This window comes from Mastigoproctus giganteus, chromosome 5, assembly GCF_048544385.1.
Source record: "Mastigoproctus giganteus isolate SK-2022 chromosome 5, ASM4854438v1, whole genome shotgun sequence".
Classification (NCBI taxonomy): domain Eukaryota; kingdom Metazoa; phylum Arthropoda; class Arachnida; order Uropygi; family Thelyphonidae; genus Mastigoproctus; species Mastigoproctus giganteus.
In genome coordinates, this window is record NC_143579.1 from 181,133,220 (window position 1) to 181,158,612 (window position 25,393).

Consider the following 25,393-nt stretch of genomic DNA (forward strand, 5'->3'; position numbering starts at 1 on the left):
CTCAGGGAAATTCCAGAATAATATAAAACCGATTCTTCGCTTTATAAAAAAAAAACAAAAAAACCTATGAAATATGATATCCCTACTATGTTTACGATGTATATCAATAAAACATTTCAATTATGAAATATTTTATTGTTAATTAAATAATTGAACAATTAATTTAATATTTGTTAAATAAATATTTCTTAATTTAAATGTTACATTGCCAAAATATATAAAATGCTAAACATTTATACTCTTCCTGCTAAAAAATCCGCTATCCGCTATTTCATATTTTAATCCGCTAAACCTGAAGCAATTCCGCTAAATCTAGCGGGAAAACCGCTAAAATGGCAACACTGACTACTACTAGCTTTTGAATCAATCAATGTGGTACTATCTTTGGCACTAGGTGGTAGATGGGTAGAAGAAAGATGGCAGATAGTCAAAGTGACTGGAGATCGCAAAATTTTCGACAGAATGTCCGTGGGAAAATGTGAGTATTGGAAGTTTACAGCAGTAAGATAAATACAGAAATATTTTGACTTGCTTGACGCACTGTGAGCATATTTATGTTAACATGTATCTAACTTAGTAGTATTGTTATTTCCGTCATGAAAAACGAAATGCTTTAGTTGCAGTATTATAGATAACGGAATATGAATATTGGCTTGAACTGATTCGCACAATACCAGAGTATTGTGCGAACAGTTTATATAATCTGCTTATATAAAGTTTGAATGCCGTCACATCGTGTCATTAGTTGGTCATCTAGTTCGCGAAGTAATATTTTATTGCCGAATTGGTGGTAATTTAATGTAAATGTTGTGCCTAGCTGGTTATTCCCATTAATTTTATTGGACTTGAAAATAGTCATACCGAGGAAGAAAGTTATTAGACGGGATGAACAGATGGGGTGGGTAGTAGTGGTTTTTTTTATTTTTTTATTTTTTGGCTGATGCTATATAAGTTTACTTTCTTGTATCATTTGCCACTATTAATAGTAATGGTAATTCCGGTACGCCTGGCCAACAACATGTTTATGCTTGAATACCTCCCGAAGTCGCATAAAAACAACCTTTATTCATTAAACAAAAATGAAAGCCAATTAAAAACATGACCCCTCTTATAAGTGTTTTTTTTTTTTTCTCCTTCTAATTACAACTATTTTTCTCAGTTCACGTTCTTCTTCGTGCAGCCTTCTGCTCACCATGTAGCATAACACAAGGTGTACTGCATACTGAATTTTCACCCAAACATTTTAAACCACCTGCAAGCTGTGCTACATGGATGCATAGATTCACTATAAGCCTCTTTTAACAAAAATGAAAATTGCACGTCTGTTGCATGTCAATAGACGTGCATATGACATGCATGCACGTCTATTGAAATGCAAGTGAAACTGAACAGGCATAAACTTGACTGACCACCAAGGTCACACCGTGCTCACAAATCGACTGCACAGCTGCTATGTGATGCAGCTTGGTTTGGTCTTAAATTCCACAGCTCAAGTAGAAACAGCAGCCAGTACGGTTGTTCATGAAAAATTATAATTTTTTTATTGAATAGCCCTTGTATATTTAGAACTTCTAACAGATATATTCTGATCTTAATATGGGAGAGTACTATTTCCCCAATGCACCACTATAAAATTCAGGAAGGTAATTCACTTACGTAATTAATCATAAATGAAGTGCCAAATATAATATCAGGTGAGTCACTGATAACTGAAATTCTGCAGAATGTCAAGTTAAAAGCAAGGTATGCTGTTTGGTTGATATATTTCATTGCATTTGTTAATACACAGTTCACAGGTAGTCTGCCTAAAATTAACAATGTATATCCTAATAGAAAATAAGAGTGTGCAAGTGTACATGATTGAGTGACATGTGCAAGTAACAGCTGGAAAACTCACTGGCACATGGGCATAAAAAAGTATAATGTCATAGATTGATGTAATGATTCAGATCAATCAGTACTTAGCAGAAAGCAGTTTGCTGATAGGTTCTTGTAGTATATGGATAGTTTTTCATACTATATTTTACCTTTGCTCTTGAATAGAGCTAAGAATATAGTTTAGTTTTAAATTTAAAGACATTACCTTTTTCTTTTTTTTTTTTTTTTATGAAAACCCCAAACACAAAAGGTATCAAAACCTATAGTACTTAGTACCATGGGGGGGGGGGATGCCGGAAACTTTGCTCTAGAGACTAAACATGTGTTTCACCACTTCAAGCCTCCAATAAGCAAAGTGGTGGTATTGCACCGGTCAATGAGAGTCATCTACTACCTATAAACCTATAATGATTTCTACTAGAAAGCTTAAAAAGCCACCACTTTCACATTGTTTCACATTGTGTAACAACTGAAGTGTGCCTACCAAAAAAATCGGATAACTGTGAATGAATTATTAAGACTTATGAAAAAGGAAGATTCAACAAAGTTTCAAATATAACAAATTCCTGCTATTTTCTTAAGGCTAAACTAGTCGGGGTGCAATTCTGCCCCTAAATACCAAGGCAGCCTAAAAATAAAATGAAAAAGTCAAATAAAATAAGGAAGAAAAATTAAATCAACACTCACCTTCAGCAGTCTGAATGCATGATCCCCAGCCGAACGAGATGCATGCCAGAAGAATGAGCACCACTTTTTTGTAAATGAATAATAATAATAAATACAAAAACCAGGAACTCGTAAGCACTACCATTTTACAGGAAGAGCAGTGTGATTCTGTACATAAAAGGCATCGACAAAAAAAAAGCAAAAAAAGCCAGTTATAATAGATGTAACATACAAAAATAAGTGTAACTGTGGCGTGTTATACATAGGTGGGATGGCTTGAATATATCTATTGATGAACACAACGAACACATGGCAAAAGGGAACACCAAAAAATTTGAATTGGTAGAGTACACTAAGTGGTGGCAAAAATGAAAAATAAGAGTGTTTTACACCAAGTTATTTAGCCTGCTTAATTCTTGAAATGTATTTCTTTGCTTTAAACAGAAATAAGGAAACATAGGAGAATTATAGAATGGTCTTTTCAACAATAAAACTAGGTAGGGTAAGTGGAACATGGAAGGGGGACAGAGAACAATAGTCAGTGAGAATGCTAGACACTGGATTAGAGAAGCCTCTTATGACATAGCTTCAGCACTTTGATGAAGGTGAATTTCCAATCCTTATTCTTACTCATTGGTGCATGTAAACAACAACCTGGTGAAGCGTTTGAAATGTATTCATTTATTGAAATATTTAACTTTTTTTTTTTTTTTAGTGTCAAAATAGTTAATTTCTCGATTATCTCTTTTTTTTTTGTTTAAACTATAAAAAGCGGAATTATAATAGTAATAATAGTGGCAAATGATGTAAAGGATCTAGCTTCTTATACAGCATCGACCAAAAAAAAAAAAATTCCTCATCACCTTTCCATCCCTTCTAATAATTTGTTTAATTCTTCCTCAAATTTATTTTAACTACCCATTTCCACAACAGATGGAAGCTTGTCCTGCAACTATCCTTCCTTAATACAAATTATTGGAAGGGATAACTTTCTTTCTTGTATCATACACTGCTACTATTACTACTACTAATAATAATAAACAAGGATACCATCAACATTTAGCTTAATCTATTCAAAACCTCAAAAACTTCAATCAGATCTCCTCACATGTGCCTGTTCTAGGTGGTAGATGATTCATCAACCAATGCAATACCACCACTTTGTTTATTGGAGGCTTGAAGTGGTGGAGCCCATGTTTAGTCTCCAGAGCAAAGCTCCGACAAATCCCCATCACTTCCATCATGCAGTATGATTTGTGTCTTTTGAGGTTATGATGGACATCATGGCAAGATCAAATCTTCCTTACATTTCAAGGGAACAGCTTTAAAACGGTGTTCCCAGCTAGTCCAACAAGCCTATTGGTAACTCTCTAGGAGGCTTCTGGATCACCTCACTGCCTCTACTCTGCCAGATAGTGAGTCCGAGTAGTGTGAATGCAGGGAGCAGTATCCAGGCCATGTTTTGTCAAGGAGCTGGCTATATTCTTATATTCTTGCCATGTGTATGCCATATCCAAAAATTTCATTACTTCATACAGCATGTCCTCCCCACCTTTCCTTACTGCTGACTACATCATGAATTGCCAAACTAATAGAACAAACTTATCTGTGAAAAGATCTGAACCTCCCAAACACTTCCTCATTCAATTCACACATATACGTGGTCTCAGTTCTAATTTGAATGATGCCTATTTCCACTTAGTGTGCCAAACCCCATGTACTTTTTCTGACAGAATCTCAGCTATCAGTTGATTCAACTACTGTGCATCTCAGTTGTCTGAATTATTCGCTGTATGATTCCTTTCATTTCATAGGTGGTATTTGTGCATATGGCCGTTCTGATATTTCTTGTCAGAGATTTAGTAATTTCGAAATTTCTCCTCTTTTTGATCTTCTCTGGTGTGAAACCTCTACTACATTCTATCAAATTCATCTGTTGTCTCTATCATACTCCCCCCCCCACTAATCACTTGAAACTCTTTGACTTCCTGTATTTGAAACCTGACTTTCTCCAATCAAACTTTCCTAAAAGTGAGGTAATTTTCCTTGGGGATTTTAATGTTCACAACTCCCTCCAGCTGGCTTCCGTTTTCTAGTCACACAGACCCAGCTGGTCGAGATGCTTTTGCAATTACTAATGACCTTGCACAGATTGTTCATTTATCTACCAGAATACCAGACAATTCCAACCATGCAGCCAATATGCATGATCTTTTTCTCACAAACAACCCTTCTAAGTATGCAGTCAAGGTGAGTAGTCCTCTAGGCACTTCAGATCACAACTTGGTGATGGTCTCTTCTCCAATGGAGCTTTTCCCTCGTGGTGATTCTCAACTTCGTGTTGTTTGGCATTACAAGAATGGAAAATAGGATCTGCAAGATTTCTTTTCCTTGGTTGGACTACTGTTTCAAATCTTCTGATTTTAACGTTTACTCAGATCGAGCCAGTGAAATCATTCTTGTAGGGATGGAATCCTTTATTTCACACTCCACGTAAAATCTCATTCGTTATCTAAACCTTGGTTTTCCAATTCTTGAGTGATAAGGCTGTTCAAGAGAACAGTGTTGCATATCGCAATTGGCTTGTTACCAAATCTTCAGGTTAATTTTCTGGCTACACCAAAGTTTGCAACAATTGTAAAGCAGTTATTAATCAGTCCAAACTACATTTTGTATAGACTAAGATTAGAAAACCTGCTTTTTGGTAGTTGAGCTTTCTGGTCATTTGCCAAAGCTATTTGGCAGCAACTTTTTGCCCATCTTTCTTCCAACCTCTGTCAAAACCAGATGGTTCTATTGCTGCTTCAGCCAAAGAAAGCTGGCCTGCCAACATCCTATTTTTCTTCCAAATCGTATAGTGATGATCCTGGTAAACCACCTCTCACCATTCTCAGTATACACTCCATTCAATGCCTCCTGTGGTCTTCCATCAAAAGGATGTCAGAAGGATTTTGAACAATCTTGATACTAAGCAAGCTCCGGGTCCTGATGGTGTTTCACACTTGTTCTTAAAAACTGTGCTCTTGAACTTAATCCTGTTCTGTGTTCCTTTTTTCATGTTCTTATACCAAAGGGGTTTTCCCTTCTGCTTGGAAATTTGCTCATATCCAGCCAGTTCCTAAAAAGGATGACAAATCCCCACCCATCCAATTATCGTCAACATTGCACTTACTTTTACTCTTTCTAAAGTAATGAGAAATCAATTAACCACTAACTCAAATTATCTAGAAACCTTCCATCTGGAAAGTTTCTAGATAATTTGAGTTGCCATTATGGCAATCCAGTGTGGATTGCCAGTATAGATTCTGTTAATGTTAATCCACTGGTGATATTCTCGCTTATCTTACCCATCTATGATCAAATTCAATTGAAAAATTTGGTGGAACTCAAGCAGTTGCATTTGACATTTCAAAGCCTTTTGATCATGTCTGGCATAAATATCTTCAAAATAAGATGGAAGCTTATGGTTTGCCATTTATTTTTTGTAATTGTGTATCCAATTTTCTCTATGACTACTCACTGCAGGTGATTGTAGATGGCCCCTGTCTTCTAATTTCTCTATTAATGCTGATGTTCCACATTCAGTTCTTGCTCCCACCCTTTTCCTCTTGTATTTTAATGACCTCCTTCCATTAACCAGAGATCCTATCCATAATTTTACTGATGATATCGCATTGTATTCCACCTTCCAGTTTGAGAAACTTTGACATGCACAAATAGCTTCAACTTCTTGAATATCCACTACCAATTCCTTAAATGCTTCTCTCCAGATAATTTTCTAGTGCAGCAAAGATAACTTAGTTGGTTTCAATCCTTCTAAATCTCAGTTCTGTCTTACATCTCACAAAAAGAATTTAGCATTAGTAAAGACACATGATGCAAGAAAGCAAGCTTATATAGCAATGTTAAAAAAAAAAAAAAAAAAAAAATATATCTAATTTCACCCATCCACTCTCTCCAAATGTTTGTCTAGTTCTGCCTTGAATCTATTTAAGCTATCAACTTCTACAACGACAGATGGAAGTTTGTTCCAGCAATCATCCGCACGCTGGCTAAAGGCTAACTTCTGCACATCTATCCTACAACTGTCTTTCCTCAATTTGAATTTATGCCCTCTCAGGTGATTATTCTGAGCAAGAGGAAAAATCCCATCAGAATTGAGCATGCTCAAACCATTCAAGGCTTTATACACTTCAATCAGATCACCTCACAGGTGCCTAGTCTTCAGACACTGTAATTTGCAAAATTTAAGCTGCTTCATAAGAGCAACCCTATGTTCCATTCACTAATCCTGTTGCCCTTCTTTGCACTTGCTCCAGCAGCTCTACATCCTTCCTAAAATAAGGCCTCCAGACCTGTAAACAGTATTAAGGTTTGAAAATGGCAGAAGGTTATCAAATTGTAGCAGGATACTTAATGATTTTGTAATAACTGAAAGCAAAGTGGAGGAGAAATTGTTGAAGTTAAACGTAAGAAAAGCACCTGGGGTGGATGGGATCTATCCAGTTATATTAAAGGAGGCGGCAAAGCAACTAAGCAAACCCTTAGCCATAATTATGAGAGCATCCTTGGACTCAGGGGAGGTTCCCACGGACTGGAGATGTGCAAATGTATCCCCAATTCACAAAGGGGGATCGAAGGGTGACACGAGTAATTACAGACCAGTTAGTTTAACTTCTGTTCCGGGAAAATAATGGAGTCACTGGTTAAAGATGCATTGCAGGATCATCTAGACAAGACTGCAGCAATAATTCAGACACAGCATGGGTTTGTTAAGGGAAAGTCTTGTCTGACAAATTTGATAGGATATTATGATGTGGTTACAAAGGAACTGGATGCGAAAAATAATTTTGATATCATATATTTGGATTTCAGGAAAGCTTTTGACACTGTTGCGCATGGAAGACTATTGTACAAATTGGAGCAGAATGGTATTAAGGGTAAGTTGCTACAATGGATAAAAGGATGGTTAAGTGCTAGAAGACAGAGGGTGGTAATCAATAGGTGCTGCTCTTCTTGGACTAATGTTATTAGTGGAGTCCCACAGGGTTCGGTGTTAGGTCCACTGTTGTTTTGTATATTTATCAATGATATTGATGAAGGTATATCAGGCTTAATGTCGAAGTTTGCAGATGATACAAAGGTTGGTAGGGTTGTTAATGACAGTAATGGCAGTGTGCTACTGCAACAGGATCTAGATAATTTGGGCAGATGGGCTAAGAATTGGCAACTGAAGTTTAACCTTGACAAATGCAAAGTACTACATATGGGTAGAAGTAACCCCAGAGAAATGTACCAACTGTGTGGTACTACACTTAAGGTGGTAGAAAATGAAAAAGACCTGGGAGTAATTGTGCAGGCAGATATGAAGTTTTCTGAGCAATGCAGACAGGCTGCCAGGGCAGGTCATGGGGTTTTGTCAATGATATATAGGAATTTTGCTAGCAGGGAAAAGGAGGTGATTATCCCTCTGTATAAGGCAATTGTCAGGCCACGGCTTGAGTACTGTGTACAGGTCTGGAGGCCTCATTTTAGGAAGGATGTAGATTTACTTGAGCGTGTACAGAGAAGGGCAACAAGATTGGTGAGGGGAATGAAGGGATCCTCTTACCAAGAGAGGCTTAAGTTCTGCAAATTGCAGTGACTGGAGACTAGGCACCTGCGCGGTGATCTGATTGAGGTATATAAGGCCTTGAATGGGTTGAGCATGCTGAATTCTGATGGGATCCTTCCATTTGTTCAGATTACGAATCTAAGGGGGCATAAATTCAAATTAAGAAAAGATAGATGTGCGGAAATTTTCCTTAAGCCAGCGGGTGGTTAATTGCTGGAACAAACTTCCATCTGTCGTTGTGGAAGTTGATAGGTTGAATAAATTTAAGGAGGAACTGGACAGGCATTTGGAGGGAATGGTGTGATTTTTTTTTTTTTTTTTTTGGCTGATGCTGCATAAGCTCATACATTTGCTTTCTTGCATCACATGCCACTACTACTACTACTACTACTCAAGGTGTGGCCTGACCATTGCCTTAAACAAGGGGATAATCATCTCCTTATACCTGCTAGAAAAATTCCTGTATATCATTGACAAGACACCATGAACTACTTTTGCAGACTGCCTCCACTGCTCAGAAAACTTCATATCTCCATGCACAATTATCCCCTGGTCATTTCATTATCTACTGCTTTCAGTGTAGTACCACACAGTTCATATGCTACTCTGTGGTTACTGCTTCCCATATGCAGTACTTTACATTTGTCAATGTTAAACTTCAGTTGCCACCTATCAGCCCATATGCTCAACTTCTCTAGATCCAGTTGCAGCAGCGTACAGGTGCCTCCGTAGCCAGGTGGGAAGGAGCAGCAGTGCGTAGCACACACTTCCTGATTAGACCGGGGTTCGAGCCCGTCACCACCAAATACGGAGGATGTGGAAAGTTCAGGGAATGACCACAGCATATTCCCGGAGCAATATGGCCTTAGTTGCTAATGCTCCTAAAAACCAAATAACAGCAGCAGCGTACTGTCATTAGTGTCATTAAGAACCCTGCCAACTTTCTTATCATCTGCAAACTTGGACATTAAGCCTGATATACCATCATCAGTATCATTAATGAATACAGAAAACAACAAATGACCCAACACTGAATCCTGAGGGACTCCACTAATAACATTAGTCCATGAAGAGCAGTGTCCATTGATTACCACTCTGTATTCTCCCACTCAATCATCCCTTTATCCATAGCAGCAATTTGCCTCCAGTGCCACACTGCTCCAATTTGTGCAGCAGTCTTTCATGTGCAACAGTATCAAAAACCTTTCTAGGATCCAAATATATGATATCAAAGTTATTCCCTGCGTCCAGTTGCTTTGTGACCACATCATGGTATCCAATCAAATTGGTCAGACAAGACTTCCCCTTAGCAAAACCTTGCTGTGTCTGAGTTATAACTGAAGTCTTGTCTAGATGATCCTGCAGTGCTTCTTGAAAATTTCCCTGGAACAGATGTTAAAATAACAGGTCTGTAATTACTTGTCACCCTTTGTGAATTGAGGTCACATTTGCACATCTCCAGTCCATGGGTACTAGGGCTTGCAAACCAGTTTTATAAAACCGGTTAAATTGGTTTTCATATTTAGTTGTTAAAACCGAAACCGAGCTTCTAAAACCGGATTCAAATATTTTCTTAGTTAGCCCTCGAATATAGTTTTTTGTTATGCGCATTTTCTTTTGTTTGTTCATTTGTCTGGGTCGTTCAACTGCTTTATGTTTTAAACATGTTTTATATTTTATTTTATTTTATGTTTAGGTACGAATCTCATGGGCAAGTGGCCCAAATCTAGGAGGGGTACCTTTTATCTTCCCACCTATATCATGGCACGATGCAGGTGTACTCATTTACGACTGAGTGAGTCTGAGCGATAGCGTAAAAGAAAATGCTCAACATTTCTCCATTCCATCTATCTTGTTCGCCAGGCAAGTTATGGAATGCACCTTATTGATGGTTACCCACTAGAAACAGATTCGCTGAATATTGCATCAAATTTAATCGTAGAAAGTTTTTTGATTCTTTATTCCTATTAAATTTGCGATCAAATGTTCTCTAAAAAGCAGCTTCACCAAATTTAGCTTTTATGTAATTTTGAAAATACAATAGATTTAATTGGGGGAAAAAAAATTGCAAGTAAATAAATAAAAAATTTCTTTCATGAAAATTTTGAAACTTGCCTTGTTTAGACTCTTGTTGTTGTTGTTTATTTGGTTTTTAGGAGCATTAGCAACTAAGACCATATTGCTCCGGGATATGCGGTGGTCATACCCTGACCTTTCCGCATCCTCCGTATTTGGTGGTGACAGGCTCGAACCCCGGTCTAATCAAGAAGCGTGTGCTACGCACTGCCGCTCCTTCCCACCTGGCTACGGAGGCGCCTTTAGACTCTTCATTCAGTGCTTGCGGGAGTGACGCATATTATTGTGCCTTTGTTATCTTCAATATTTTTATTTAAAATTGTCGGTGATATAAATTCCTACTAATTAATATTTATTACTCTTAATATGTCTAAGATGAAATCAAATGTATGGAATTATTTTGCTCGAAAAGCAAAGATGAAGCGCAATGTTCGAAATGTCAGAAGATAATGAAGTCGTCTGGAGGATCTACATCATCTTTGATGTTGCATTTAAAGAAAATGCATCAGATTGACATTAAACAAGATAACAGTGAACCTCTCGTAAAAATGGTAAGAACATTAGAAAACTTTATCGTTAAAAAATCTATGGAAGAAGAGATTTCAACATTAGCTGCTTTAGATGGATTTTCTTTTAATTCAATTGCCAAGAGTGAGTTTATACAATCAAGCCTTCAGAGGCTTCATTGTATAAACGACCACCAATAAATGACTACCAGCCTCCGTGAATGGAATTAAAAATATGGTTGTGAATTATTATAAAACTAAGAAAGAATTCATTCAGTATTTCAAAAATTCATTGGTTTTGGGTGCATGGTATTCATCGATTCTAGACGAATATACGTCTATACAAAATAAAAAGTATATGAATATAAATGTGCATTCAAAAGACAATCATTGGTCATTAGGTCTTATTGAGATTAATGGTTCACTTGACAGCAGAAGAACTGAGGAAATTGTGAATGGACACTTGAAGGAATTTGGTTTGAACTTGGATGAGGATATTGTTGCCTGCACCACCGATGGAGCAGCAATGATGATTAAGTTTGGCAAGCAAATTACGCCTAATCATCAACAATGTATAGCCCATTGTATACATCTGTCAGTTATAGATGTACTTTATGAAAAATCAATCAATTATGGTGCTACAGTCTCTTGAGTCTCCCAAAGAAAATGAAAATAATGAAGAAAGTAGTGATGATGAAGATGTTGAAGAAAGACAGCAAGGCATGCTTTATCGAACCGACTTTACTGTTGAGATCATTTATTTCTTCAATCCAATGGTCAATTAGCACAAACTATTAACAAAGTCAGAAAAATTTGCAAGCTTTTTCGAAAATCGCCTACCAAAAATGACATATTACAAAATTTTGTTAAAGCAAAATTTAATGGGAAAGAATATAAACTTATATTAGATTGCAAGACTAGATGGGATAGCACATTCTATATGATTGAGAAATTTTTGAAATTGAAAAATTGCATTCCAAATGCTCTATGTGCAGTACTGTCAACTGAAGCTGTGTTTGACGATGACAGGAAAACACTTGAATTGCTATGTGAAACTTTGCGACCAGTTGAAATGATTCTGAAGGCTATAACCTCAGAAGATACAGACTTACTTAAAGCAGAGTCTTTAATAGAATTTCTGTTTGCTAAGCTTGATACAGCAGAAAACCCATTTGCTTTAAAGTTTCACCAAAGCCTTTTGCAACGTTACAATGCAAGACGAAATTGCCAAACTGGCTTTGCTGAGCTATCTACACAACCCCAAAAAGTTTAGGAAAGAAGATTCACGTTCAACAACTTTCGATTTTCCAAGTAAGCAAGTTTTGAAAAAGCATGCTGAAGAGACTTATCAGAGATTATTTGCAAAACATTCCGAAGGAGTCTTAACGCTGAATGAAGAAACTGAAAATAAACGAACTTTTCTTTTAGAAGAAAACAAAGACTCGTCTAGTTCCGATGTTGGAGATATACTCATGCGAGAGTATGATAGTGTAATAAAGATATTAACTGAAGAGCATTCAAAATATCCGAGTAAATTGGAAATCAGTGAAGAATTTAAAATTTTGGAGGCAACTAGCAGTAGAAGTGAAAAGCTGGAGAAAGTTTATAGAGCACTGCTGACCATTAAACCAACAAGTGTCCAACCTGAGAGTGTTTTCGATCACTGGTCTCTTTAACACAAATAAGGTCAAGGCTATCAGGAAAAATGCTTAATATACTGTGTTTTTTAAAGGATCATTTTGAGAAAAAAAGCTGAGCAATAAATACTAAAGAAATTTCCCCAAGCTGTTTTTTTTTCACATTATTTTTATTTATTTATTATTATTATTATAGTGCTTATTATTTTTTTGTTTACTGTAGGAGAAGATAGTTTTTATTCAAAGGATTTGAATACAATTTGTAATTTTGTATAATCTCAAGCTGGTTATTTTTTTTTGGAGCACTTTAATTTTTTTATTTTTTTTACTATGAGAGGTGATCGATTTTGTTTAAAAGATTTGATTATGATTTGTGCAATCGGTTGAGATTCAGTTGCGGGTACAGCCAATGAGAATGAAGAGAATGAAGGCAGACGGCTCCACCCAGTGGGCGGAGTCAATTACGTCCTCAAGATCACAACTGACACTGGTGCCACGAAGTGCGTGGCACGCAATATTGATATCACGTTTTGATGTCACGTGGTTGCGGTTTAATCATCGTAATTAATCACGTGGTTTAATCATCGTTATTAAAAAGAAAAAATTAAAAAAAAAAAATAATACTTAAACGGCTGAATAATCCTGGGGGTGTGGGGGCTGGAGCCCCCACATTGACGGGGGTCTGGGGGCAGAGCCCCCAGAAAAAAAAAATTAAATTTAATTTGAAATGTCGGCTGATGAAAGTGACGTGGCCACTTTCCTCCTCTTCTGAGCCTTCTAATTGGCTGATTAGTAATTCCTAATTCCCCCCATTTCTGTGGTTCCTCGTGATTTTATTTCTAGTTCAGCCACGTTGGGTGCAGCTGTGATTTGTAGTTCAGCCACGTTGGGTGCAGCTGTGATTTGTAGTGCTGCCACGTTGAGTGCAGGTGTGAATTCCTTTGTTTTAGGTATGTATTAGGTATGTTTTAGATATGTTTTTTGAAAGCTGTTTCTGTGTTATACAAGCCCGCCACTCAGGATTGAAAGAAGCATTTTCACCGACCAGGTGAGTGGTTTTCTTTGTTTTTTTAGCTTTTCTGATGATGTGCATCCCAAATTTTCATTGTTAATGCTGGTGAAATCGGATAGTAAACAACCTTTTTTTTGAAAAAAATGTTCATGAAAATCTTCAAATTTTCATTGTTAATGCTGGTGAAATCGGATAGTAAACAACCTTTTTTTTAAAAAAAATCATCATAACCATTTCTGTTGTTCACGTGCATCCGCAATTCTCGTTGTTAATTAATGCTCGCGAAATACTCTTTTTTGCAATTCCCTGGCGAATTTTACGTTGTGCTGTATTACCTGCGGTCGAGAAAACGGTTAGTTTTCTGAAATTCAAATGTCACGTGACATTTCGCGAACTCGTAGAAACGTGTATTTTTGTATGTGGATTTTTCTGATTTTCGCTTTTATCCTTTGTTTTCAGCTTTCACTTTCGTTGCTGTGCCACGTGCCATCTGCGTGTCACTTCGCCTCCGCCGGGCGAGGAGAGGAGGGGGAACGCAGTGAGTGGGTGGAGTCAAAACCCGTCAATCACTGCTTTTCCCCTTCCTTTCCTCGTCGCCATTTTGGTTGGCCGTACCCTATATTGAATCTTTACCGTGCAATCTACCCAAGATAAAATAAATACCTGTGTTATAAGCTTTTAATTATTTTCCCTAAGTCTGAGAAACTCGGTTTTAAAACGGGTTTTAAGAGTAAACTTCGGTTAAACTCGGTTTTATGCAGGCCCTAATGGGTACCTCCCCTGAGTTCAAGGAAGCTCTCATAATTATGGATAAGGGTTTGCTTACTTCCTTTGCTGCCTCCTTTAATATAACTGAATAGATCCCATCCAGCCCAGGTGCCTTTCTTATGTTTATCTTCAACAATTTCTCCGCCACTTTGCTCTCAGTTATTACAAAATCATCTAGCTCACTGCCAGAGTTTAATTTATCTCTAGCATTTCCCTCCTTGAATTACTCATGTGTAAATATAGATGCAAAATGCTCATTTAATTTGTTAGCTTCCTGAGCAGGATCATCAACAGTTGAACATTGATATCCAGTGAACCAGTCTGATTCATCCCCTTCCTTCTAGATTTTACATAGATAAAGAACTCTTTGCTTTTTTTTCTTTGTATACTTTGCCAAAGATTTCTTGTAATTTGCCTTTGCCTGCCTAACCTCCTTTGTTACTTGGTTACAGACCAGCTTATATCTATTAGCATTAGTAGAGGCATATAATGCAAGAAAGCAAGCTTATTCAGCATCAGCCAAAAAAAAAAAAAAAAACACACCACTCCCATTTCACCCCTCCGTTCGCTCGAAATACCTGTCCAGTCGAGCCTTAAATTTGTTTAGGCTATCAACTTCAACAACAAGTGATGGAAGTCGGTTTCACCAACCAAACACCTGCTGGCCAAAGGCAAATTTCCGCACATCTATCCGACATCCGTCCTTCCTCAATTTGAATTTATGCCCTCTGAGCTGATTATTCTGAGCAAGATGAAGAATCCCATTGGCATTGAGCATGCTCAAACCATTCAAAGCCTTATACACCTCTATCAGATCACCTCGCCGGTGCCTAGTCTCCAGACTCTGTAATTTGCAAAACTTAAGCCTTTCTTTGTAAGAGCAACCCTTTGTTCCATTCACTAATCTTGTTGCCCTTCTCTGTACCCGTTCCAGCAGCTCTACATCCTTCTTGAAATGAGGCCTCCAGACCTGTATACAGTACTCAAGATGTGGCCTAACCATTGCCTTATACAAGGGAATAATCACCTCCTTATCCCTGCTAGAAAAATTCCTGTATATCATTGACAAGACACCATGAGCTACTCTTGCAGCTCGTCTGCACTGCACAGAGAACTTCATATCTGCCTGCACAATTACCCCCAGGTCCTTTTCATTCTCCACCACTGTCAGTGTAGTACCGCAGAGTTGATACGTTGCTCTGGAGTTACTGTTTCCCATATGTAGTACTTTACATTTGTCAATGTTAAACTTCATTTGCTACCTCTCAGCCCATCTGTTCAACCTTTCCAGATCCTGTTGCAGCAGCATAGCATCAGTGGTGTCCTTAACAACCCTGCCAACCTTTGTATCATCTGCAAACTTGGACATTAAACTTGATATCCCATCATCAATATCATTCATAAACACCGAAAACAACAACGGACCCAACACTGAACCCTGAGGAACTCCAATAATAACATTAGTCCACGTTGAGCAGTGTCCATTGATTACCACTCTCTGCCTTCTGCCACTCAACCATTCCCTTATCCATAGCAGCAATTTGCCTCCAATGCTACACTGCTCTAATTTGTGCAGCAGTGTTCCATGTGCAACAGTATCAAAAGCCTTTCTAAGATCCAAATATATAATATCAAAGTTATTGCCTGCATCCAGTTCTTTTGTGACTACATCATAGTATCCAATCAAATTGGTCAGGCAAGACCTGCCCTTAACAAAACCATGCTACGTCTGAGCTATAACTGAATTCTTGTCTAGATGATCCTGCAGTGCTTCTTTAACCAGTGCCTCCATTAATTTACCTGGAACAGAAGTTAAACTAACAGGTCTATAATTACTTGTGTCAGCCTTTAATCCTCCTTTGTGAATTGGGGTTACATTTGCACATCTCCAGTCTATGGGTACCTCCCCTGAGTCCAAAGAAGCTCTCATAATTATGGCTAGGGGTTTGCTTACTTCCTTTGCTGCCTCCTTTAATATAACTGGATAGATCCCATCCACCCCAGGTGCCTTTTTTATGTTTATCCTCAACAATCTCTCCTCCACTTTCCTCTCAGTTATTACAAAATCATCCAGCTCACTGCCAATGTTTACTTTACCTACATCATTCTCCTTCCTGAATAACTCCTCATGCATGAATGTAGATGCAAAATACTTGTTTAGATTGTTAGCCACCTGAGCAGGATCCTCAACTGTTGAACCATCAATATCCAGTGGACCAATCTGATTCATCCCTTTCCTTCTTGAGTTTAAATATGTAAAGAACTCTTTTCTGTTTTTCTTTGCATCCTTTGCCAAGGATTTTTCGTAGTCTGCCTTTGCCTGCCTAATCTCCTTTGTGACTTGGTTACAGACCAACTTATATCTATCATAGGCTTCCATGTCACCCATTAATTTGTATGTATCCCATGCATTTTTCTTCTCTGCCACATGTCTCATTAGTTCATCTGACAACCATTTAGGCCTAAACCTTGAACAATATTTCTTAGTTGGTATGTAAAGCCTGGTAGCTTCCAAGATAAGTTCTTTGAATGCTTCCCATTTTGAATTTGCTGTTGGTAACATCATCAGTTGGTCCCACTGTATAGAATTTAAATACTGTCTCAGTCCATCGTAGTCGCCTTTACGGAAGCAATAACCCTTCCCTTTACCCCTAATGGTAGTTACCTCCTTGAGTAAATCCCACTTCAACACACTGTGATCACTGCCACCTAGTGGTTCATTTATCTGCAGATTCTTAATGCATGAAGAATCACTACTGATAATCAGATCAAGAGTATTGCTCCCTCTTGTTGCCTCACGAACATGCTGATGTAGAAAACAATCATCCAATAAATCCACAAAAGCCTTACTAGTGTGCGAGTGACCAACCCACAAATTCCAGTCAATATCTGGGAAATTAAAATCCCCCATTATAAGACTCTGATTTACTGGCCCACTCTATTTCCCTGTACAATATCTTATTATACTCATCAGAGTCATTAGGCCTATAGCACACTCCTACTGTCAATTTTGATTTCCCTATGCTTATGTCACACCAAACTGACTCGACACTGCCCTGTCCATCGATGTCGACTGGCTTCACTTCCTTGGACTTTATGTGTTTCTTAACTAATAGCATAACCCCTCCTCCCCTCCTGTCCTGTCTATCCTTTCTATACACATTGTATTCCCCAAATTCCAGTTCCGCATTCCTTATATCTGTGTGACACCACATCTCTGATATCCCAACAATATTTGCCTTTGATGTTTTGAGCAATACTTCAAATTTATCAAATTTATTTACCGAACTCCTAGCATTGGTGTACACGGAGGTATACATGCACCTGTTTCTATTCTTGGCTACCCTAACACAACCCATGTGTTTACTTGTACCGCAATGACTCCCAGCAGTCTCTGAAATATCCTGCATCTTGTTTTTCAGGCTTCTGCTCATTTCAATAGAAGCAGTGCAAGAATCACTTACACCTCTGCCAGTGGCTACTGTTAATCTATTAGTCCTTGTATCCCCCCCAACTAGCAGTTTTCCGACCCACCTAACTCTGCCTCGACAGCATCAGCAAAAATTCTTGCACCCTTTCTATTTAAGTGTATCCCATCCCTGTAGAAGCAATCTCTCCTGTTAACAAGTACAGTCCAGGCTGAAAAAAATTCTACCCCTTGAGCCTTGCACAATCCCTCCAGGTCCGAATTGATCGACAAGGCTCTCATCATATACTCCCTCCTATCGTGTCTGGGCAGAATTGCAGACACTTTCAAATTCAACCCTAATTCACGGCTTTTTTTCAACAGTGACCTGTACTTGCTAAGTAATTCCGCCGGTCTCCTACTCTTAATATCATTTAGTGCCAACGTGTACAACTATATCACCTTTTGTGCCCTTAAAAGATGATATCCGCTCTACAACGTCATCAACCTTTGCCCCTGGCAGACATACCCTGGTCCTATTCCACCTATCCTTTTTGCAAAGCATGTTCCCCGCTTTTCTGACAATAGAGTCACCAACAACTACTAGTTCCTGTGGGACCTGCGCATTCTGCCTAGGGGGCTGCCTCTGTGTTGCCTGATGACCAAGTGCAAGCTCTGGCGTTGATGTGGGCGGCTGAGAGCTTGATGGGTCCCTCAATTTATTTCCTTCGAGGGCATCCACCCTGTCCTTCAAGCTCTCATAAAGGCCCATAACAACGCTGAGTTGTCGCCTGATTTCCTTGCACTCCTTACATCGTGCACACACAAAGACATCCCCCTTGGCAGTATCATGTCCCGTACCCGACTGCTCCGCAAACATCAAGCAAACAGTGCATTTTAAAAGACTGTGATTCAGAGGGCAACTGCCCCCCTCAGTTCTCCCCTGAACCACAGCACTCCCATTAGCTTGAGCCTTTTGCTTTGCTGCTCTGGTCTGAGTCATGATTCCGATTTAATTCAATAAAATTTCAAAACAAAATTAAATCCTTAAGTTATATCCCAAAACAGTTATAACGCTATATTTATTTTTTCGGTATCTAGTGTTTTCTACGAGTTCCCTTTATATAACTTCCATATCACGTGTACCACTATAGTTATGTATTAATTATTTGTTACGATTAAGTTGTTATATATATATATATATATATATATGTATAGAGAGAGTTAAAAGTACAATTTAATTGACAATAAAGTTTATCAAGATTAATAGATTTACTGATTAATTGACAATATTATATTATGCACTATACTACACTAAGGTTATGCTATCGTGTAAAAATGGCGGGAATTCACGAACGGTACTTCTACGGACTCGTAAGTATTGATTAGCTTCCAAATCTCGCTATCTCAATTTAGAATAAACTAAGGATCCTGACTAGGTCTATAATCTACTTATAGAAGATAATTTAATATAACAATTGGTTAATAAATCGACTAAATTTGGTTAAAAAAAAAAAAGACCTCTCGTTCAATTTGTAACACTTGGATTTGATACCGTTACTGATACTAAGTAATACCTACAAAATCTCTGTCTAAGTTAAACTTTAAACTAAGTATCGTAACTAGGAATATAAAGCTACTCTAGAAATAAGTTAATATGACAATTTAAGCTAATAAATCAGAAAATAAATCAGGAAAAACTTCTCTGTTCCAAGAGTGTCAAAGAGCTTCGTCCGCACAGGCTACTCTCGTCAACTTCCGTACTATCATAGGCTTCCGTGTCACCCATTAATTTATATGTATTCCATGCATTTTTTTTCTCTGCCACGTGTCTCCTTAGTTCATCTATTATCCATTTAGGCCTAAACCTTATTTGTCTGCTCTTATGCTTATGTTCAATGGCACTGGTTTGTGGCAAGATCATATATCTCTATTGGGGTTTACCCTGACTTAATCTCTCTTGGCATAAGCACATTACAAATATTGCTTCCTCTGCATCTAAAAAACTAGGTTTTCACCTTTGTTCTTGGCTTACTTTTCTTTCACATAGCTGTTCACTCTATACAAATTGCAAATCTGCCCTACCATGGAATATTGTTCCCACATCTCGGGCAGTGTACCCAAAACTTCTCTCAGGCTTCTAGATTCTATTCAAAAGAGGGCATTAGGTTAATTGATTCATTCCTAACAGTCTCTTCGCTCTGTATCCTGAATCAGTGATCTCCAAACTTTTTTGGTCACGCACCCTTATTTTACTTAAAAGGATTAGCGTGCATCCCGGAATAAAAAAATAAATATATAAGTTTAATATATTTTTTTATTTATAAATAATTTACACGGAAGGCATTATATCTAAAATCACACAATTTTAAAAGATCAGAAATAAAAAAAAAATACAAACAAAATTAAATTGAAGTTCTAGCACAAAATGATATGAAATCATTAATGTAACAAGTGTAGCAAATGTAATGTAATGTAATACTATTAGTTTTATTTATAAATAATTTACATGGTACACATTATATCTAGAATTACATATATAAAATCACAATCTAATTAGATGCAAAAATACAAAAAAGTGAAATTTAAATGAAAGTACAAAGTGGTATAAATCAAATCAACAGCATTTTTTAGTGGGAACAATGTGCTTGATATTTTTCATTTTTGTTGTGAATCTTGGTTTCATATTTGTTGTGAATCTTGGTTTCATATTTTGGGACACAGCTACCTGAAGATCTGGTTCCAACTTAAGTTTATTTCTTAAACGTGGTTTTAATAATAGTCATTGCAGAGAAAGTCACCTCACATAGGTACGTTGAACTAAATGGAAGGATTACATCGCTCCCTCTGCTTACTAAGTCACCCCATGGATCATCTGCCCACCTCACTTTGGAGACCACTGTCCTAGATAGTCTGTTTCTGCTACATGCCTTTTCAATAGATACTTCCATGGGTGCTGTTGTTCTTTTGAATTGGCTTCTATAATTCCCGTTCTCTCTCTCTCTTCCAAAGCAGTCCAAACACGTGCTGCAATGAGTCAATATTCTTTTAATGTCCAAACTCACCGAACCAACTTTTATTATTACTCATTTATTCTTTCAACTTCTGTTTTCTGGAACAACCTTCCATCATACGTATTTCCTGAAAATTACAATCTACAGAAGGTCAAGTCTAATGTCAACAAGTATCTTCTGTCTGCCAGGGGCAAAGGTTAATGATGTTGTAGAGCAGATATCATCTTTTAAGGGCACAAAGGGTGATATTGTTGTACACGTTGGCACTAATGATATTAAGAGTAGGAGACTAGTGGAATTACTTATAAAGTACAAGTCAGTGATGAAAAAAAGCTGTGAGTTAGGGTTGAATTTGAAAGTGTCTCCAATTCTGCCCAGACACGATAGGAAGAAGTATATGATGAGAGCCTTGTCTATCAATTTGGCCCTGGAGAGATTGTGCAAGGCTCAAGGGATAAAATTTTTCTCAGCCTGGTCTGTGCTTGTTAACAGGAGAGACTGCTTCTACAGGGATGGGATGCACTTAAATAGAAAGGGTGCAAGAATATTTGTGATGCTACCGAGGCAGAGTTAGGTTGGACAGAAAACTGCTAGCATGGGGGGGGGATACACAGTCTAATAGATTAACAGTAGCTGCTGGCAGAGGTAAAAGTGATTCTTGCACTACTATTGAAACACAATTGAACAGCAGCCTGGAAAGCAAGGCAATGGGGATTCCCAGGAGTGCTGGGAGTCATAAGTGGAACAAGTAAATACATGGGCTGTGTTAGGGTAACTAAGAGTAGAAACAGGTGTATGTATACTTGCATGTACACCAATGCTAGGAGTATGGTTAATAAATTCAATAATCTTGAAGTGCTAGTCAAGACATCAAAGGCAGATATTGTTGGGATATCAGAGACATGGTGTCACACAGACATAAGCAGTGCAGAACTGGAATTTGGAGAGTACAATGTGTACAGAAAGGATAGACAGGACAGAAAGGGAGGAGGGGTTATGCTGCTAGTTAAGAAACACATAAAATCTAAAGAAGTGCATCCAATTGATGTTGGTGGACATGCAATGTTGAGTCTGTTTGGTGTGACGTAAGCACTGGGAAAGGAAAAATGAGAGTAGATGTGCATCATAGGTCAAATGAATCTGATGAGTATAATGAGCAATTGTGCAGAGAGATAGTGGGCCAGTAAATCAGTGTGTCTTATAATGGGGGATTTTTATTTCCCAGAGATTGACTGGAATTTGTGGATTGGTCACTCACACACTAGCAAGGCTTTTGTAAATTTATTGGATGATTGTTTTCTACAGCAGCATGTTTGGGAGTCAACTAGAGGGAGTAATACCCTTGACCTTATTATCAGTAGTGATTCTTCATGCATCAAGAATCTGCAGATAAAGGAATCACTAGGTGGCAGTGATCACAGTGTGCTGAAGTGGGATTTACTCAAAGAAGTAACTACCATCAAGTGTAAAGGGAAGGGTTTTTGCTTTCATAAAGGTGACTACAGTGGTCTGAGACAGTATTTAAATTCTATACAGTGGGACCAACTGATGATGTTACCAACAGCAAATTCAAAATGGGAAGCATTCAAAGAATTAATCTTGGAAGCTACTAGGCTTTTCATACCAACAAAGAAATATTGTTCAAGATTTAGGCCTAAATGGATGTCAGATGAACTAATTAGACATGTGACAGAGAATAAAAATGCATGGGATGCATATAAATTAACATGTGACACAGAAGCCTGTGATAGATATAAGCTGGTCTGTAACCAAGTTACAAAGGAGGTTTGGCAGGCGAAGGCAGATTACGAGAAATCTTTGGCAAAGGATGCAAAGAAAAACAGCAAAGAGTTCTTTACTTACGTAAACTCTAGAAGGAAGGGGATGAATCAGATTGTTCCACTTGATATCGATGGTTCAACTGTTGATGATCCTGCTTAGGTAGCTAATAAACTAAATGAATATTTTGCATCTACATTCACACATGAGAAGTTATTCAGGGAGGGGAATGCCAGAGGTGTATTCAACTCTGGCAGTAAGCTAGATAATCTTGTAATAACTGAGAGTAAAGTGGAGGAGAAATTGTTGAAGATAAACACAAGAAAGGCACCTGGGGTGGATGGAATCTATCGAGTTATATTAAAGGAGGCGGCAAAGGAAGTAAGCAAGCCCTTAGCCATAATTATGAGCGCTTCCCTGTACTCAGGGGAGGTACCCATGGACTGGAGATGTGCAAATGTGACCCCAATCTATAAAGGAGGATCAAAGGGAGACGCAGGTAATTACAGACCTGTTAGTTTAACTTCTGTTCCAGGGAAATTAATGGAGGCACTGGTTAAAGAAGCACTGCAGGATTATCTAGACAAGACTTCGGTTATAGCTTGGACACAGCATGGGTTTGTTAAGGGGAAGTCTTGTCTGACTAATTTGATTGGATACTATGATGTAGTGACAAAGGAACTGGATGCAAACAATAACTTTGATATCATATATTTGGATCTTAGAAAGGCCTTTGATACTGTTGCACATGGAAGACTGCTGCACTAATTGGAGCAGTGTGGCATTGGAAGCAAATTGCTGCTATGTATAAAGGGATGGTTGAGTGGGAGAAGACAGAGTGGTAATCAGTGGACACTGCTCTTCGTGGACTAATGTTATTAGTGGAGTCCCTCAGGGTTCAGTGTTGGTCCATTGTTGTTTTCTGTATTGAGAAATGATATTGATGATGGTATATCAGGCTTGATGTCCAAGTTTGCAGAAAGTTGGCAGTTTTTAACGACACTAATGACAGTCGATAGGAGAGGGTATATGATGTGAGCCCTGTCGATCAATTCGCCCCTGGAAGGATTGTGCAAGGCTCAAGGGGTAGAATTTTTTTCAGCCTGGTCTGTACTTGTTAACAGGAGAGATCGCTTCTACAGGGATGGGATAAACTTAAATAGAAAGGGTGCAAGAATGTTTGCTGATGCTATCCAGGCAGTGTTAGGTGGGTTGGAAAACTGCTAGATTGGGGGGATACAAGGACTAATAGATTAACAGTAGCCACTGGCGGAGGTGAAAGTGAATCTTGCACTGCTTCTATTGGAATGAGCAGAAACCTGGAAAACTAGATGCAGGATATTTCAGAGACTGCTGGGAATCATTGGGGTACAAATAAACACATGGGTTGTGTTAGGGTAGCTAAGAAAAAGAACAGGTGCATGTATACTTGCATGTACACCAATGCTAAGAGTTTAGTAAATAAATTTGATGAATTTGAGGTATTGCTCAAAACATCAAAGGCAGATATTGTGGGGTTTCAGAGACATGGTGTCACACAGATATAAGGAATGCAGAACTGGAATTTGGGGAATACAATGTCTACAGAGAGGATAGACAGGATAGGAAGGGAGGAGGAGTTATGCTATTAGTTAAGAAATACATAAAATCCAAGGAAATGAAGCCAGTCGACATTGCTGGACAGTGCAGTGTCGAGTCAGTTTGGTGTGACATAAGCATTGGGAGATCAAAATTGAGAGTAGGAGTGTGTTATAGGCCTGATGACTCTCATGAGTATAATAAGAAACTCTACAGGGAAATAGTGGGCCAGTAAATCAGAGAGTCTTATAATCGGGGATTTTAATTTCCCAGATATTGACTGGAATTTGGGGGCTGGTCACTCACACACTAGCAAGGCTTTTGTGGATTTATTGGATGATTGTTTTCTACATCAGCATATTCGGGAGGCAACTAGAGGGAGTAATACTCTTGATTTGATAATCAGTAGTGATTCTTCATGCATTAATAATCTGCAGATAAATGAACCACTAGGTGGCAGTGATCACAGTGTGCTGAAGTGGGATTTACTCAGAGGTAACTACCATTAGGGGTAAAGGGAAGGGTTATTGCTTTCGTAAAGGCGACTACGATGGACTGAGACAGTATTTAAATTCTATACAGTGGGACCAACTGATGATGTTACCAACAGCAAATTCAAAATGGGAAGCATTCAAAGAACTTATCTTGGAAGCTACTAGGCTTTACATACCAACTAAGAAATATTGTTCAAGGTTTAGGTCTAAGTGGATGTCAGATGAACTAATGAGACATATGGCAGAGAAGAAAAATGCATGTGATACATACAAATTAACACTTGACACAGAAGCCTATGATAGATACAAGTTGATCTGTAACCAAGTTACAAAGGAGGTTAGGCAGGCGAAAGCATATTACGAGAAATCTTTGGCAAAGGATGCAAAGAAAAACAGCAAAGAGTTCTTTACTTATGTAAACTCTAGCAGGAAGGGGATGAATCAGATTGGTCCACTTGATATCGATGGGTCAACTGTTGATGATCCTGCTCAGGTAGCTAACAAACTGAATGAATATTTTGCATCGACAGTCACAGATGAGGAGTTATTCAGCGAGGGGAATGCCAGAGGTGTATTCAACTCTGGCAGTAAGCTAGAGAATCTTGTAATAACTGAGAGTAAAGTGGAGGTGAAATTGTTGAAGATAAATACAAGAAAGGCACCTGGGGTGGATGGGATCTAGCTAGTTATATTAAAGGAGGCAGCAAAGGAATTAAGCAAACCCTTAGCCATAATTTTGAGAGCTTCCTTGGACTCGGGGGAAGTACCCATGGACTGGAGATGTGCAAATGTGACCCCAATTCACAAAGGAGGATCAAAGGGTGACACAAGTAATTATAGACCTGTTAGTTTAACTTCTGTTCCAGGAAAATTAATGGAGGCACTGGTTAAAGAAGCACTGCAGGATCATCTAGACAAGACTTCAGTTATAGCTCAGACACAGCATGGTTTTGTTAAGGGGAAGT

At 38.2% G+C, this 25,393-nt stretch overlaps 1 protein-coding gene across 7 annotated transcripts in view; it reads left to right on the forward strand.

The window, feature by feature from the left end:
- Positions 1–384: 384 nt before the first annotated feature.
- MED15 (mediator complex subunit 15) overlaps positions 385–25,393 on the forward strand; it is a 442,919-nt gene continuing 417,910 nt past the window's right edge. For all 7 annotated transcript variants that reach the window (XR_016546979.1, XM_090374288.1, XM_090374289.1 and 4 more), the window contains exon 1: positions 385–478. Coding sequence is in view for 6 of the 7 variants with exons in the window: in XM_090374288.1 (XP_090230414.1) it covers positions 402–478 (77 nt within the window). In the remaining variant the exon portion in view is untranslated. The remainder of the gene's footprint in view (positions 479–25,393) is intronic.